At 33.3% G+C, this 16,648-nt stretch overlaps 3 protein-coding genes across 6 annotated transcripts in view; 2 read left to right on the top strand and 1 right to left on the bottom strand.

Moving 5' to 3' along the window:
* LOC116346375 (TRPL translocation defect protein 14) overlaps positions 1 to 10,611 on the top strand; it is a 20,626-nt gene extending 10,015 nt beyond the window's left edge. For 3 of the 4 annotated variants that reach the window (XM_031776431.1, XM_031776670.1, XM_031776513.1), the window contains 5 exons: positions 5,915 to 6,043; positions 6,216 to 6,352; positions 6,517 to 6,730; positions 7,496 to 7,826; positions 7,927 to 10,611. In XM_031776431.1, the coding sequence (XP_031632291.1) occupies positions 5,915 to 6,043; positions 6,216 to 6,352; positions 6,517 to 6,730; positions 7,496 to 7,826; positions 7,927 to 8,323 (1,208 nt within the window). In that variant the 3' untranslated portion in view covers positions 8,324 to 10,611. The remainder of the gene's footprint in view (positions 1 to 5,914; positions 6,044 to 6,215; positions 6,353 to 6,516; positions 6,731 to 7,495; positions 7,827 to 7,926) is intronic. The other variant, XM_031776587.1, reaches the window with a different exon arrangement.
* A 2,170-nt stretch (positions 10,612 to 12,781) lies between these two features.
* Positions 12,782 to 14,491, top strand: LOC116337409. The gene is made up of 3 exons (XM_031761957.1): positions 12,782 to 13,276; positions 13,348 to 13,486; positions 13,567 to 14,491. Exons 1-3 carry the CDS (start codon positions 13,095 to 13,097, stop codon positions 13,885 to 13,887), a joined length of 642 nt encoding a protein of 213 aa, XP_031617817.1. The 5' UTR covers positions 12,782 to 13,094; the 3' UTR covers positions 13,888 to 14,491.
* LOC116337403 (DNA repair protein RAD51 homolog 4) lies at positions 14,480 to 16,644 on the bottom strand. Its single transcript, XM_031761943.1, has 4 exons — positions 16,334 to 16,644; positions 16,042 to 16,168; positions 15,465 to 15,973; positions 14,480 to 15,255 (listed from the first exon to the last, which is right to left on the bottom strand). Exons 1-4 carry the CDS (start codon positions 16,500 to 16,502, stop codon positions 14,948 to 14,950), a joined length of 1,113 nt encoding a protein of 370 aa, XP_031617803.1. The 5' UTR covers positions 16,503 to 16,644; the 3' UTR covers positions 14,480 to 14,947.
* Between the last annotated feature and the right edge of the window lie 4 nt (positions 16,645 to 16,648).

Genomic DNA, 16,648 nt, shown 5'->3' with positions numbered 1-16,648 from the left:
GAGAGAGAGAGAGAGAGAGAGAGAGAGAGAGAGAGAGAGAGAGAGAGCAACGAGAAAAGCGACAAAGAAAAGGAGATAGAAGGAAACATACCGTTAGAAAGAGAGAGAGAGAGATGATAATTACCCAAAAAATGTGAACTTTTTGTGTATAAAAAGACCTTGAATAGTCAACTTATTCCAATCGATCGACAAAAGTCACATTTAACGAAATGATTGTTATTAAGTGACATAAAAAGCGATTTACGACAATGAAAATAAAGCCGATCAGCTGATGTGCAAATGTGTCGATTAACACTCATGGCAATGACACACGTTCGTTCAAGCATACAATGAGTCCCGTGTTCGAAAACAGAATGAAACACACTAAGATCACCGCATTCAAATGAGCCTCTTTCATGCTACATTTGTTCGGCTATTTTCTCCAATAGTGTCGTTATCGTCATTGCTAATGCAAATACAATGTTTATGATGAATTTGCATACACAATCAATAAATCTGTTTGTTCTTTTTTTTTCACTTCGGAAAGTTTCGATTTAAATAAAAGTGGTTGCTTACGATTTGCGAATTAAAAATCTGTCGAATGGAAAAACCACTCCAATATTGTGTCATCGGTGATTACATATGAGCATGTGTATCACGGGTGGACTAAAATAGACTTCACGAATTTGATAAAGAACAATGCAAGGAAGAAAACATTTATATATTTCTAGAGAATGCCTGTTGATATCTCTCTGTTTCGTGTTTTTTTTTTATTGCTTTGCAGATACGAGCGATAGAGAGAGTGAAATTAAAAAAGTGCCCTGCTGATATATATCAAGTGTTTGTTTGAAATGAGTTCCGTTCAAAGTGGTTCTTTATTTTGCACCATACAAATGGTACTGGGACTTTGAACGTGCGCGCATTATAAAACGAATATTTCATATTCAAAGATCTTTGCTTGAAATAAGAGAATTTTTTTTTTGCTTTGCGAATATTTTTAGTTTCACGCGTATTCTTTTTTTTCGATGTCTCGTTGCTTTTTTTGAATCTATCTATTTTGCTCGGTTTATTCAAATCATCACGTTTATTTATTTGTTTTTTCTTTTTCTTTCGCCGCTGGCTCGGCACGCTAAATGTGACGTATCATTTGACACAAAAAAGATCCTTCAGAGATGCTTTTTTTCTCTCTCGCTCTTTTTTGCATACTATTTATAGCGCTTTTTCGCGCTGCCATTCAACATGATCAACACAACGAGATAGTGTCAGAGAAAAAGAACGGGAGAGAGATGTTATCAACATAAGTGGCTCCTTCTTCCTTTTTTTTATTTATTGACACTTTTGACGTACGAACCAAAAAGATGACATAAATATGCCACAGACAAATATTTGACCGGTAATCCATTTGGATGATACCCAACAAAAGACAATTATCACCCGTCCAACAGCTATGTGACCGGATGTTGTTTACAATGTTTAAAAACAAGATAGAGAGGGAGAGAGGGGAGGGAGGGGAGTGGAGATAGATAGACATAGAAAGAGAGAAAAAATTAGAAAGAGCGAGCGAAAAAGCCAAATCAATTCCAAAGGAACAGAACAGATCAGCACAACAGAAGTTGATCGTGTTGAAAAGTGAGCAAGCGCGTGAACGAAACGAGCTATAATTCTTTCTGTACAGTATGGTTTTCATTTGACTTACACACCGATGTATAAATAGCACTACGTTTCACGTATATTAACTCACCGCTCTCAGATAGATGCCAAATTTACCGAAATATAAATATATACAAGCATATACAATAAGAAGGAAGATAATATAGTATTAATCTAAACAATCATAACAATGATAATCGCAAGCACGTCCCCCCTCCGTCTCGAACATTCAATTCGAAGTCACCCACTAAAAATTCCAACCGATTCAAAAACGATGACAGCGACGTTTGTATACTAGAAATCGGATTAAAAGCATACATGCCAAGACGCTTCACAGTGATACTGAAGTGCAATTCATATATTTAGCATTCGAAGTAATTGCAAAAGGTCATTGCAAACGAAATCGCATCGTTCTGAAGTGTGTTCGATTCGAAAAACCATGCAACATCAAATCGAAAGTCCATTTTCTAAAAAAGACAGAGACAGGTTTATTTGGCAAAACAAAATCGGTGTCTGTCATTCCATTTACCTCCCGCAAGTAAAACATCGATCATTCGAGAGAATGACGCATTTCAGTGGAAAAGCGATTGCATTTTTAACGAAAAATGAAACCTATAAACTGAGTATGTGTTGTGTTGTGTGCTTTTTTTATTGTTAAAAGCCAGCAGTGAGCGTTCACATCATAAATGTTGATTATACGACATCACTGCTCTTTTTCTCTCTCTATGTGTTAGACTCAATTATTGTAAACGTGCCATGCATTCGGTTTTTTTTGTGTCTTTCTATTCCGGTATGTAATAAATGGAGCAATGATCATGTGACATTCGATAATAAATCACATTTTAATTCAGATTAATATGAGAAATTTGAGTAGCCGTGACATGCTGGTATCAATGACGGCAGCGACCGTATCCAGAATGCTAAGCTAAAACCACTCATGATGATGATGAAGAAGAAAAAAACCGCCTCTCACCCACTCTCTGCCGCTCGCTTTGAGCATTTTATTTACGATTTACGTAAATCTCTCTCGTGACTGATTTTATTGAGTCGAGGCAAATTGTTCTGGCTCGTTTCAATGTTTTTCATAATCTTATCATCACGAGTATGAGAACAAAAGCAACAATATATTCATCGTTTCTCTTTTCGCATTCAATCGAATGTCTGATTTAAAATCGGATTTTATGATATGCGCGCGCGATTAGAGGTTTTTGTTCCATTTTTATTTGCCGATTTATCAAATGGGAATTTGTTTTAAATTAAAAATAAACAGTTTTCTTGTTTATTCAATGATTATACCGACACTTGAGATTGTAAAAAAAAAATGTTTTATTAAATCATTGTGGACGCAGACAAAAAATCGCAATTGTTTTAACAATCCAAACAACAGGCTCGGTAAATATTGATGTTTTCGACTATGGTTCGTCATCTGGCAAAATAAAAAAATAAATTATCAATGCGCTGAAAGATTGAGATGCACTGGCATATGACTGACAGAAATTGCATTCGTATATGGAATGTTCCAATTTTGATGCGGATGCTACGTCATTGTCCGTCGATTGTTAGTACGTGATAAATTAAATTAGTTCACTGCATGATGTTGAACCTTAGGTGTACTGAGTGGGGAAGGGTTTCTGTGTTTTGTCCCTCTTCTGTCACACACCCGATCTAAATTAAAACGAAAAAGTTTTGCCACCATCTGAACTTTTCACATCTTTCGATTTGCTTTTTTTTTTGATGATTATCCCATCTCCCATGATACATGCCATTTCCCATTTCTCCCCATCTGCAGAAAAATATCTGTCCACCCATGATGTTAAACATATGCATCGGTGAGCAATTCATTTCCTCATCAAATCAATAATTAATCAGCACCTACGTCGATAATTTAGCAGATTCGCAACATGCTCGACAAATATCAAAAATCCAAATACAATTATGTGAAAGCATTTTGTGCATGAGCATTTCTCTCAAATGTGACAATAGAACGTGCATCGTGTGAGAACATGGAGAATATCCAATTTAAAGGCTCCTTATGAAATTTAAAATTAGACGAAAAAATCATCACATCCATGCACACTGATGCCAACAGAGATTGGGTTAAACAGATGAAATGAATCATTCCGTTAAGTTCAAGGTTTTGCTAACCTTGTTACCAACCGTCTAAATTGGGGCAACTTCTTCGACATGCACACGCCTTCGCTTTCATTATTTCTTTTGTGAATTCAGACAATGATTTTTCATTCTGTTCACTTCATTTCGAAATGAGGAAGGAAAAATGATAAAAAAAAACAAACAATGGGAGTGGCGGAAGGAGAAGGGGATGGAAAGAAAAACATATAAATGAAAATAGAAGAAGAGTAAGAGTGGAAGAGGGAAAGAAAAATAATGAAGAAAAGATTAAAGAGTGCACTGAGCAGCTGTATGTGATAAGAATAATAAATTGCATGTCACAGCCGAGACAAACGCAATCAAGTAAAAAAAGATTCAGTTCTAATATAAAATCACTTCATGTTCAAATCAGAGAAGAAGAAAAAGAACCAAAACATAGTAGCTTACAAATTGCAATGCACAATTTTAAACGCCATTGAATGTATTTTCTTTTGAATAAAATGCATCGTGTACAAAAGTGCAGTCATGAAATGTGTGATGCAAATTGCAAGTTAGCCACAAAATTTAAATTACATTTTATGATGAACATAAACATATACCACTAAAATGTAACCAAAGGGCTTGATATCATCGGCGTGGTTAAGTCGTACGTGCCATACATGTGTGTGTGTGTGTGATATCTACACGGTATCAATAGTTCGGTAATAAATGGGCCAATATTTAAAATGGCTATTGCGACCGCAGCATTCAAACACAGCCGCACTTATCGTCTCTGTTGTCGCCATCAACTTCATCAATATTATATACGTTACATTCAAAAGGGGCACCCTGAACCACTTGTGCATATATGATTGATGTCAACACCAATGTGAGTGTGTCACATTGCAGCTGAAATCCATCGTATGGACAAGGCAACGCAAGGCCAAGGGCATTAAATGCGCTGATTTATCGAATTATAATAATGATTTCGTTGCGATTTCATGAGCTCATCCACAATTTCGATCGATATTTGATTTTTTTATTGGATTCCACGCCGTCGATAAATCATCGAGTAATGGCTGCGACAGTGGATTTTATCATATTCAAATCAAGTCACTGCAACAACAACAACAAGAGCACACCAAGACTTCATAGTTTGTGCTACAAATCGAAAATCCAATTTATGTATTACATACACACATGTTGATTGACACATCGGCACAAGATAAGAGGAGCAATAATATACACAGATGGTATAGCTAACCAACACCAAAGCCAATTAAGATTCGTTAATTTAGATATTCAAATTGGGACACTCAAATAGACACCACAAAATCAATAGCAGATCCCCGTACACATAGCTCATTCGATCAAAAATCTAAACTTGAAATTAATATTTTATACGTATTTGCGATGGAATCATTTAACACACACGATTTACTTGACATTGTATTATTTTTACTATCCTTCGATTGATTTTCTTTACATTTGAAGTTGCGTGGTGGTTTTTTTGGAGGAGAATGTGATGATGTATTTTATAAAAAACAGGCGTTTGCGGACTGCATTGTCATGGTCATATTTGATTGTAGCTCTAGGCTATTTTTTCACTCTGTTTTCGGTCATAATATTTTGGCTTTGAAAATTGAAGAAAAATATCGACTATGCAATTATCGAAATGTTTGAAAGAAAATAGTTGATTTAAAGAGACCAATCAAATGGACAAAAAGTGACGACAAACATGAATATGACAAACCAATTTGAAAAAAAAGCCACACGATTTAGGTTTTTTCCATTGGAGAATGGGAGAAGAAGAAAATAGTGAAAAAAAAGTTTGAAAATCTTTAAAATTCTGGAATTTGAGAAAAACATGGGTCCTTCGCATGACTAGTTTTGTGCCAAATTTTACTCATTCATTCAAAATTGGTTGAATTTTTACTTTTCTCTCTTGAGTTGACAGTTGAGTTTAATTCAAATGTAATGAATAAATGCGTAAAACGAAGATTATCTTCGATAATAAAGTTGAAATATCTTAAAATGCCATCCACGCACAATTGTGAATTAATTCAAACTGAATTTCCATAATACAAACAACAGTCAATCGCACACAAATATTGCTTTTCAATCCACCACATCAATATCATTGAAATTAACTATAAATGTTGTTTTTCTTTCTCTCCCCCCCCACCCTCCGTTATAGCTTATCATTTTCAAGAGAATTTATTGCGGACCATGATTCAAATCGAGAACACATACTTTGAGCTGGGAAAATCATGTTCAAAAAATTGTCTTATTATTTGTGATAGAGGCGTGATGGATGCAAGTGCTTGTAAGTATATAATAACTAAATCTACCCCATAAAAAAGGCGATATTCACTAATGACATTGTCTGTTGTCACTTGAGTGCCAAATGTAAATTAGACAATTTGTTTATTATCGAGAATGGTAATCAATCATTTGTGTCATGTTTTGTGTGAATTTTGTACATTCAAAAAATGTAGATATTTCTAAGGAAAAATGGGCAAAAATGACGGCGGCCAATGGCTGGAATGCGGTTGAATTGCGTGACAATCGTTACAATCATATTGTGCATATGGTGTCGGCTGCAAACGGTGCTGAAGACTTCTATTCCACCGAGGTATGTATTCCGTCTAAACAACACGCCATTATCTGTTATTGGCAATCATCGATTTTATTGAACAAATCGACAAAAGATTGACAGAGGGCGGAAAATTATTGACACCACCATCATATTGGACAAATAAACAAGTGTATGATTGTAAACAATTGTTTTGTCTATAGGAACACGCATGCCGATCGGAGGGCGTGGAACTTGCCAGAGATTTGGATTACAGATCAGCTGCGGCATGGGTTGGTCATCCGTATTTTGATGTCATTGACAATTCAACGGATTTTGAAACGAAAATCAATCGAATGTTGGAATGTGTTTGCCAAAAATTGGGCATCGATACCGGTGATCGGTTGTTGCGAACATCAAGAAAACTGAAATTTTTGGGTATGTCATTTTTCAGTATTTGTGTCTCATTCTCTGCCGAATATGCTTGGGCATTGTTTTACTTTTTTTTACTTCGCATTCTAATTTACAATTGAACGCTCTAGAATAAAAACAACGTATCAAAGCGGAACACGGTGTACAACCATTCAGTACATTGTTTTTATTCTAGAGCGTTCAATTCTTCTGGATGCATGCCAAATACATGAGCGCTCATCTATCGTGGCATTGTTGTTGTTTTGTTCGAGAAATGTTCATTTTCACTCTTGTTGATTTGGCGGCAAACAAGTTGAACATGAAACGCTCATATCTATTGAAATCGCGATAATTTGACAAATAACAATAATAATTTAAAAAAAAAAACGTGGCACTAAACGTAACAAGTGAAAAAATATCATTAAAGTGAACAAGACAACACACAGGCATGCCAGTAATTTTTTGATGGGATTTGCGACAAATCACATTCGGCCCGACGTTCAAAGTACTGAAATGTCCTAGAAAATGAAAATGAACGTGCGACCATTTAGTCAAAGTTTTGTTCAATGACTGACAAAATCGACAATCGGTCGTCGGTTACCATTGATATTTAGAGTTACCCTTTCAATTCATTCTGAATTGTATGCGCTGAGGACGTTTGCATGCATTTTCTAGATATTTTCCTCAAGCTCATGTGATCGTTGTATTGTCAAAAATTCATTGAATGTTTACACGAAATTTAATACGATTTTCTCTCTCTCTCGCTCTCTCTCTCTCTCTCTCTCTCTCTAGTTGGCGGAAAATTACCGGCGGATAGTGAATTTCCGGATTTTCAAGATTTCGATGTGGTTCATCATTATTTACAATCAAATGGTCCAAAGTGTCAGGCTCGATTGCGAAAACGTGGCCAAAAAAGTAGTTGGTCGTATACACATACGTTGCGTCGTCCACATGTGCATAATCAATCGGTGGAAACAAAAACTCAAATCACACATCGTGACTACATGAATTTATTGGCGCAACGTGACGATGCCCATTTTACAATTTACAAAAAGCGACGATGCTTTTTAGTGAATAACCAGTATTTTCAACTGGACGTGTACAAAGAGCCGAGCCATCCAAGGTAAATGTCAACATTTTTTCTTTCGAATATGCCATCAATCTAAACTTTATCACATACATTTATTTTTTTTTCGATTTCTCTCAACCCCTCACCTAAATAGATGCAAAGGATTGATGCTATTGGAAACGTATTCATCGCTTGATGGTGAAAAGCTGTTGAATTGTTTGCCAAAATTTTTAAATATTGTTAAAGAGGTGACCGGTGATCCATCGTTTTCAATGTTCAATTTATCATTGAAAGAAGATTGGAGCAAAACAAAAAAATTCTGTCATTCGTTACACGGTAAGGATCATCAAAAATTGGAACAATACAATAAACATTGTGATGCAGGCATTGATGATAAACAAACAAATGGCATAGCACAACTGAATAACCATAGCAATACTAATAAAGTTCATTGCGATGATAATAACCATGAAAACCATGTGCATAACGACAGTCATGCATACGACAATGTTGCACATCCAATTGTTGCCAATGCAAACTCATCAAATTGAAAATTAAACCTGAAATAATATCGTACCCACGACCAAATTAAATAAAAAAAAACCACACACAAACATACAAACCAACAAAACCATTGAAATTTCGATCATCATTTGGCTACAACGCACATCAACACCGTGGGATATATGCTTGAAAAGACACACAAATGAATCGAAGAGAGTGTGAACGTGTGAAAGACGGGAAATTGTATTGAGAAAATTGAATATTTTGCTAAGGACGCATTAAAATGCAAATAAAATTTAAAAAAAAGATCCCATTTATTGAATGAATCATGAATGAAAGAGTTCATTTTCATTAGTGAGACATTGTTTGTCGACTAATCCTCTCTTTTTATGCCAATTCGCTTTAAATTTTACGCCCTCTTCTAATATTCTACACAACAGTGGCATTTAGACTAAAAACACACACACACCTTTTTTAGAAGAAAATTTAATTCTATAGATTGAATTATAGAAACTCATCTGCTGTAGATAAATGTTGTTCTAGTTCATGCAATTTTGATGCTATAGTAAATAGATATATTATATATATATTTTGAATGAAAGACAGAGAGAAACATTTCAAATTAGTGAAGCTAATTTTCAAATTTAATTGAACTGTAGATGTGTAATTAAAATTTGCATTTAACATTATTATGTGCTGTAGGACATGAGACAAAATACGTACACTCAAACAAACGCCAGAAATGGAGGAAAAAAACACAAACAACCACATTGCATTCAAAAATGACATTTAAACAATTTAAAATGAAACATTTTTGTTAATTTGATTTTTGTCGACCTTTTAATAGCCCGAAGGTAGTAGTGAAAATCATTTAAATGACTTTCAATATGTGCTAACCATAGGGGTAGAGGCGGTGGTGATGGTAATTCAGTACCAATTCATTTTATACACGCTCAATACGAACACTTGAACTTTTGTAGAAAATTCATTTTCATGTATTTGTGAATGGTGGATGGGTTTATTGTGGTTTTTATGGAAAGCGAACTTCATTAAAGTCATTTGGTGACCGTTGTTAATTTTAGGCGAAAATCGTTTTTCTTTCTTGTTTTTCCATTAGATAAACATTTTCGGCTTAAATATGATTTCTATTTTTCTTCTCCATATTTACTTCCACTTTCTTGTTCACACATTGACTAATCATTAGCGTGCATCAATTAGATGAATTTTATTTGTTTTGTTTTTTCTTTAACAAATTTTTGTGCTTTTCAACAAAAATTTGTGGTTTTTAACAAAAAATGTTTTGTTTTTTTTTCTTATGACAAAATGTTCAGCTGTAAACATTTTTGAGTTGTTATTGTTTTGTGTTTTTTTTCTTCTTTCCTCTCTATTCTTTTTTCTATTCGGTTTTTAGATCTAGATGACACTGTTGTTACCAACGGATGTTCTCCGAATAATAAACCAAAATTGATAAACGGAACGGCTTGATGTTTTGATACCCTCTCTCCAAAAATTTACCTAACAAACTCAACAAATACACGAAATCAAGTTTTTTTTACACATTTACGTTGAGATAAAATCAAGAAGAGAAAACAAAATCAATTATAAAAAAGAGACATATACTTGCACACATATAATATATACAACAACAAACAACAACAAAAACATTTACCACCATCATCATTTTATCAAATATATTGTTTAAATAGTTAAGGAGAAAACTAATTAAATTCTGCGAAAAAGAGATAGAGAGAGAGAGTGAGAATGAAAACACATTGATATTTATACCTACAAAAAGAGACAAGAAGAGAAAAAAACGGAAATCTTTTAAATTATTTTAAGCAAAAAGTCGACCTCTCCTCTTCATAATCCTTTTGTTCTCTTGTTAAATTTTCATATGAAAAATGATTAATTTCTATTTTTGTCTTTTGAAAAGCTAAAAGGATGGTAGCAATTTTTGTAAATGTTTTTTTTTTTTTTGGAAACAAATACATATACACAAACACACCGTTCAGACTTTGTTTTTATTAAATTCAGTCAGGCTATCTATTTGTACAGTAAATCGATTGGATGTTGTTTTCTCTCCTATCTTTGGCTGAGATAGAGAAAAAAGGCCATCGAGAAGTTTTTGTTCATTTTCAATTGTAGATTTTATTTAGTGATGAAGTATTATTATAATTATAGTTGTTTTTAAAAATCGACTAATTGATATTTGAGAAGAAAAGTGTTCGACTTTATAAGTGACACCCACCCCCCACATACAACACGGTATATTTGTATTAAACAAACCGGAAAACAAATATCTAGCAAATAAATGCTGCATCAGAAATACCTTTTATTGTCATCTCTTTTATTTTCTCGTCTTACTTGAGTGCAACAACAAAAAAATTGTGACATCATCAAGGAAAATATCAGAAGAGAAACACATTGTTCAACATTTTTCTGTGATGAGTGGCAATTCAACAAACCAAATATACACACACTACAAAATACATTTTTTTTAAATTTGTTGTTGTATTTTTGACTGTTTTTATTTTTTCAAAAAACCGTTTTATTCTTATGAGCTAAAAGAACATACAGACCGACCGACCGACAAATAACAAACCATTCTAATTGTTATCATCATAAATATATTGTACTAAAAAAACAACAAAAAAAGAAAAAAAAAACCAATTCTGGATGTAAAAATTGATAAAATATTTTTTCAACAACAATTATTAGAAGAAAATAACAAAAAAAATATATAAAAAATTCTATATGTGAAACCAGTGTCCGATTCAGGCACATTCAGAAAAAATCAATGTTAAGGTACTTAATAAACAAATTTTAAATTAATTTGAAAAAAAAAAAGAAAATTAAACTGGATGGCTTTTTTTATTTTTGTTCAGCTAAGAATATATCAATAAAAATGTTAGCACCAAAGTTACCAAACGGTAATTTTTTCAGATAGAAAAACAATAAAATTGAATGAAAATGTAAGTATTTAGAAGAATTCTGAAACGACAAATTGCTAAATCTGGTTACTAGTAGACTCAGCATTGATGAAAATGCCCAAACTCCCATCAAAAAATTTAATTTCTCAACATACTTCTGAAAAATGCACCAATTCGAAAAATATAAGGAATGTACAACACTGGAAATATGAATTATAATGAGTGCTATCGGTTTCTCTATAAATTTGGGCTTTGTATTTTTGGACTACGAACTTTAGATCGCCAATTTAGATTAATATTTGAATAATTGTTGCGACGATAATTGCAAGTTCAATTTTCATTGTGAAACGTTGAAGATTTTGTATGTGGAATGTGACTAAAAAGTTGCCAGTTTCTATCATTAGCAGCTAAGAATAATAAAAGACTGAATATAGCAAATAGTAATGCCGACTGAAACAATACATGTTGTTAGGCTGAACTCTTTTGTTACGTCGCTTTTTCAACTGTCTGTTGTTGCCTATTCAATAATATGTACCAGCGAGTACAATGTGGAGGAAACTGTATCTGTGTTTAAAAATATATAACAAACAAAAAATTCCCTTCATGTTTCGGGGCTCATGACTGATCGAATAATAATTGAATATACCGCCTGTTATTTTAATTTCCAATCCAATAGAATTGACATAGTTTGACAGTTCCCAAATTCATAACTAAATGAACATAACCTCAAGTCAAATATTGAACAACAGTCATTGAGTGTTGGAACGAAAAAATATTCGCCAAATGTAATGCCTGCCTATTTTTCTGGAGACTGGCATTACAAATAATCTACTATGATAGACATTTGAGATTTTAATTGAGTGACGTTGGGGCTGCCATTATCATCAATGATTTTAGAAATAATATTGATCAAATAACGAAGTTTCAACTCGATGTTTACAATTACATTTCAATAGAGTTAAAGTAGATGATAATGAATGAGTATTCATTACAGCCTTCAATAATTTGTAACCATCATAAGTTATTGCCAATAATGAAAGTATAGAACTGATTGTACCTTGTACATTTTTATATTCGAATTAATAAACAAAATGCTCAATATTCCAATAGTAATTTTAGTTGAATAGCATTTATTGAGTCAATTTTATTTTATGGAAAGACCGGTGTTTGGTATTTTCAGCCAAATTATCTGGGGATGCTATGAAAATGCACCTTTTCAATGAATTTACTTATCAACTGGCTGAAATGTTGAATGAATTAATAAAAAAAAGTATTTTACTAGGTTATGCTTAAGGTTCGTATCAAAAGAACCTTTCAATCATTTCTTCATTCTGAATTCGGAACTTTGTAGAAATCTTCGTGAGTTTTTTTTTTTTCATTTCTTGTTAGTTAGTAGCCTTTGGCATTTGTAAGTTATACATTCTTGCCATTGGCCATCACAAGTGTGTATTGAGTGTGATAGCAACAGTATTGTCTGATGTAAAATAGTACAAACACACATGCTATATCCATCTATTTTAGCGCGCCTAATGCATGTGTCAATAGTATATTGTCATGCATGTGTATGAAATTGTGTGTGCGCTGACAACAATAAATTTGTGCAATTCAATAACAAATCCTGCGTACAGTATGCTCTTAACAAAAACGTTGTTGTTTAATCAAAACTGAAGCATTGTTTTGTTTGTGTTGTTGAATAGTTTATATAGTCGAAATTGTTTATTCTCTTCTGTTGAATTTTGATTTTATCATTCGATTCGTTCGCATTCACAAATCAAACGAGTTCTCAACTGCGAAATTCAATTGAGCGTAATTAAATTGCGTTCATTATTGTTGTTATTGTTGTTATCATCAATCGTCGTCAAGAGCAATAAACGAACAAAAAAGAAGGATGAATTCATTAGTATCTGCCGATTATGGATCGAGTGGCAGTGATTCAGACGATGAAAATACATTGAATGTGACTAATGCACAATGTGGTGATGTGAAAAATTTGTTACGCTCCGCATCCGACTCAGATAACGAATCAAATGACGACGAAAACAGTAACAGTTCATGCGAACAATCAAAAAAGTAACGAAAAGTGTTTTTGTCCATGAATTTCAAATCAATAAATTCGAAAAATTTCCTTTTCATTTTCACAGCGAAACAAAGAAAACGGTCCTACCAAGTGCCTCATCGATTTTATTGAATGGAAACAGTAATACTGGACAAGTATTTAATAATCCGTATAAAAAAGCGGAAAACGATCAAATCGCCAGCTTGGAAAAGCATGTTAAAATGGTAAATGATGAAAGGGGTGAACATCCATGTTAAAATCAGACCTTCTCATTACTTAACATTTCATTCAATTCTGATTTTAGGTTGAAACCGATGCTCATACGCATATGAAAAATGGCAAGAAAATCTGCTGGAACTATCGAAAAGGTCGATGCCGTTTTGGAAGCAATTGTACTTATGCTCACGATTCGGATTTGCATGTTGAATCATCAACAATTGGAATGGATGGAGAAAGTACACAGACCACCAACACATCGGTCGCTGTTAATACACCGACACAGATGGCAACCACTGGAACGAATGTCACAACGAAATCGAATAAAAAACTGAAGCGACCAGGACTTGGTGATACAATTACACCGAGTAAAAAAGTGATAAAAGCTTATAATGCACTGAAAAAGTGAGAGCGCAAGAGAAAGTAAAATAGATAATGAGACCATCCATCAGGAAGATTACCCTGTAATAATGCATATCTACATCGGCTTTGATTTAACTCGTTAAAAACAATAGAATTCAGTAGATTTTTTCGCTGACCACCATTCACCACCAATTTTTTTTTTCTTCTTTTGCTAATATTTATTGCAATAAGCGAAAGTAACTAGATTTTATTGGCGCAAACGAGAAATAAACGAAACAAAAAACAAATGTATGTGATAACGAAATGAAGAGAGCAAATGTAAAAATCGCAAAATCGGTCAAACAGTTTTTCACACCAATGATGATGGTGATGGTGCATGTATGGATGGATTATGGAACATTTTTGTTGATACTATTTTATATATTGCTAATAATAATGGTGAAATTGAGATTTTTTTTTCAGCTGTCTGCCGCAGGGAATAATGCTAGAGAAAAACGAGATACACGTATTTGAACGTATTTGAATGTTTGAGGTTATGTTCCTATCGTTGAACATCGTTCCAAAAATATTCATGTTTTTCTTTCGAAATACCTCAAACTGGACATAAATACACAAATGAATGACCATTAATTTTTTCTTCGAATAATTTATACACAGATTTTTTATTCCAAACTATTTGTAGTATTTTTAAGGCACATTTTAATTAATTTCAGATGTCATTAAGAGTATTTTGTTTTTCTTATTCTCTAACCTTTCAAGGGATTTAATTTAGAAATGATCCTTAAGCTTATGTAAGAGACCACATATAATGTTAACTAATTAGTATCCTCCCCAAATGCGCCTCAAGTAGTCTTTTATGATGTTTACGAAACAAAAAAAAAAATCACAAAAAAAAAATTGTAATGTATAACAAGAATGTACAAATCTTATGGATTTTTAGCTAATTTAGACTTGAGACACCCAATTAATATTGCAATTAGCAGGGGCTTGAATTAGCTTTTAGGAATTTAACACAATTTTTTTTTTTGTAATAAGAATATGAAACATGGCACATTCAAGACCAAAAATAATGACTATTAGCGGCACAAAAAAAAACATTGTGTTGCTCATGTGATACCGGCGTCCGTTAGATGCACCATACAATGAATGCCGGTTTGATGTTGAATACTTTTTAAAATACGAATCGTTCGTTCGTTTGGTGTATTGCTCATTGACGTCGCATTTGAATTGGATGGATCGTTTCGTTCGATTTGTAAACGCATCGCACATATTGATTTCCAGTGTTTTCCAAGCGCTGGCACCGTTCGGGCATCTATTGCCAACGGCGTTGTTCGATTCATTAAATCCGTTTCGCTTCGTTCCAAATCGTTCGATTGACAATTCGATTGATCATCATCTGCACACAAAAATGATACTAAAAAACCAACGCATTGTTACTTAATGATATGATGATATAGATTTTAAACGATTTTCAATTCCAATTTATTTCAATTTTTTCTCACTTCAAATATACTTCACGAATAAAGTTATAAAAAAAAATATATGAAACATTATTAAAAATTAAATGGTTTTCTTTCTGATTAGATTTTTTTTTTCTTTGAAAATGAATGGCAGAAAACTTACCATTGGTGCCATTAGTAACAACAGCTCTAGTTGAAATGTTAATGGTAATCACAATGATTCCATGTTCAACAGCCAATTTGCGTAACAAATCACCGAGGATGGCCAATTGACATTGACCCAAACTACGTTTGTTGCCATGAAAAAGAAACCAAAGTGCCGGCAACGAATCGATTACAAGCAATTTTAAGTTTGGATAGAAATGCATTTGCTCAATCAAATTTCGAATAAGTTCAATCAATTTAAAGGGACTATTGCACTTTTCCACCTTTATGTTGCACATCACATGCTTTAATTTGTCCATTTGGAAATCGGTACGACTGGATAAGATTCCTTTAATTCGTTCGCCAGAAAAGTCACCTTTTGTATCCACAACAAATGTTTCATAATCATGATCGATTGACCAATTTACAGCGATCGTTGTGTAAAGTTGAGTTTTACCACATGACGAAAAACCACAAATGTCGATTAAATTACCTCTCACCAAACCACCGCCCAGTAATTCATCTAAACTGTGAATGACAAAGAAAAAGGTTCATTTTGGAATGGAATTTGAAAAGAATTTTTGATTAAAAGTCACTTTTTAATGCCAGTTGGAATGTAAGTCGATTGCTCCTTTAAATTCTCATACTGCTGCAGACCATTCACTGGCACAATGCCGATTAGTCGCCATAGATCACTTTTTAAAGTACATAAATCTGCCAATTCTGAAAAGTGAAAGAACAAACAAAATATTGATTGAAATTTCGCAATAAAAACTCGATTTTGGAAGAAAAGTTTCAAATATTCAATGATTAAAAAATGGTGTTAGTGCATGTGATGTCTTCTTTTCCATTTGCTGTTTACTGTCGTATGTCTCTTAAAATTCTTACCAAAATTCAGAAATTGTTTAAGTTTATTGGAATCGGTGCGGAGTAGGTCAGGAACAGTGAGAATCTCTTTGTATTTCAGCAATTCAACGACACGTTCGTTAAGCATATTATGAATGCCGGGCGATAGATTCATCATGTCTTCGATGAAAAAAAAAAGCCACAAAAACATAGAAAATTATCTAATTTAGATTTACATTTGAACTCTCATTTAAAAATAAATGTATAAATATATTTTATTGAAATATTCTCTTCAATCGATTGTTGAAATGTGATTTTTGTCGAAACATCACTGCGAATGCCATTTGAACGAATCAA

Source organism: Contarinia nasturtii, unplaced genomic scaffold, assembly GCF_009176525.2.
Source record: "Contarinia nasturtii isolate CC-2019 unplaced genomic scaffold, AAFC_CNas_1.1 Cnas_scaffold_78, whole genome shotgun sequence".
In the NCBI taxonomy this organism is placed as follows: domain Eukaryota; kingdom Metazoa; phylum Arthropoda; class Insecta; order Diptera; family Cecidomyiidae; genus Contarinia; species Contarinia nasturtii.
This window is presented reverse-complemented; position numbering and strand designations above follow the sequence as displayed.

Bases quoted from the DNA above. Each gene is read 5' to 3' on its own strand.
- LOC116337409 (XM_031761957.1), top strand. From the start codon at position 13,095: ATGAATTCATTAGTATCTGCCGATTATGGATCGAGTGGCAGTGATTCA. The intron at 13,277-13,347 runs GTAACGAAAAGT...TCATTTTCACAG, and splicing joins TCATGCGAACAATCAAAAAA to CGAAACAAAGAAAACGGTCC. The intron at 13,487-13,566 runs GTAAATGATGAA...TTCTGATTTTAG, and splicing joins TGGAAAAGCATGTTAAAATG to GTTGAAACCGATGCTCATAC.
- LOC116337403 (XM_031761943.1), bottom strand. From the start codon at position 16,502: ATGTTTTTGTGGCTTTTTTTTTTCATCGAAGACATGATGAATCTATCG. The intron at 16,169-16,333 runs GTAAGAATTTTA...TTCACTTTTCAG, and splicing joins TAAACAATTTCTGAATTTTG to AATTGGCAGATTTATGTACT. The intron at 15,974-16,041 runs GTGACTTTTAAT...TGTCATTCACAG, and splicing joins ATTCCAACTGGCATTAAAAA to TTTAGATGAATTACTGGGCG.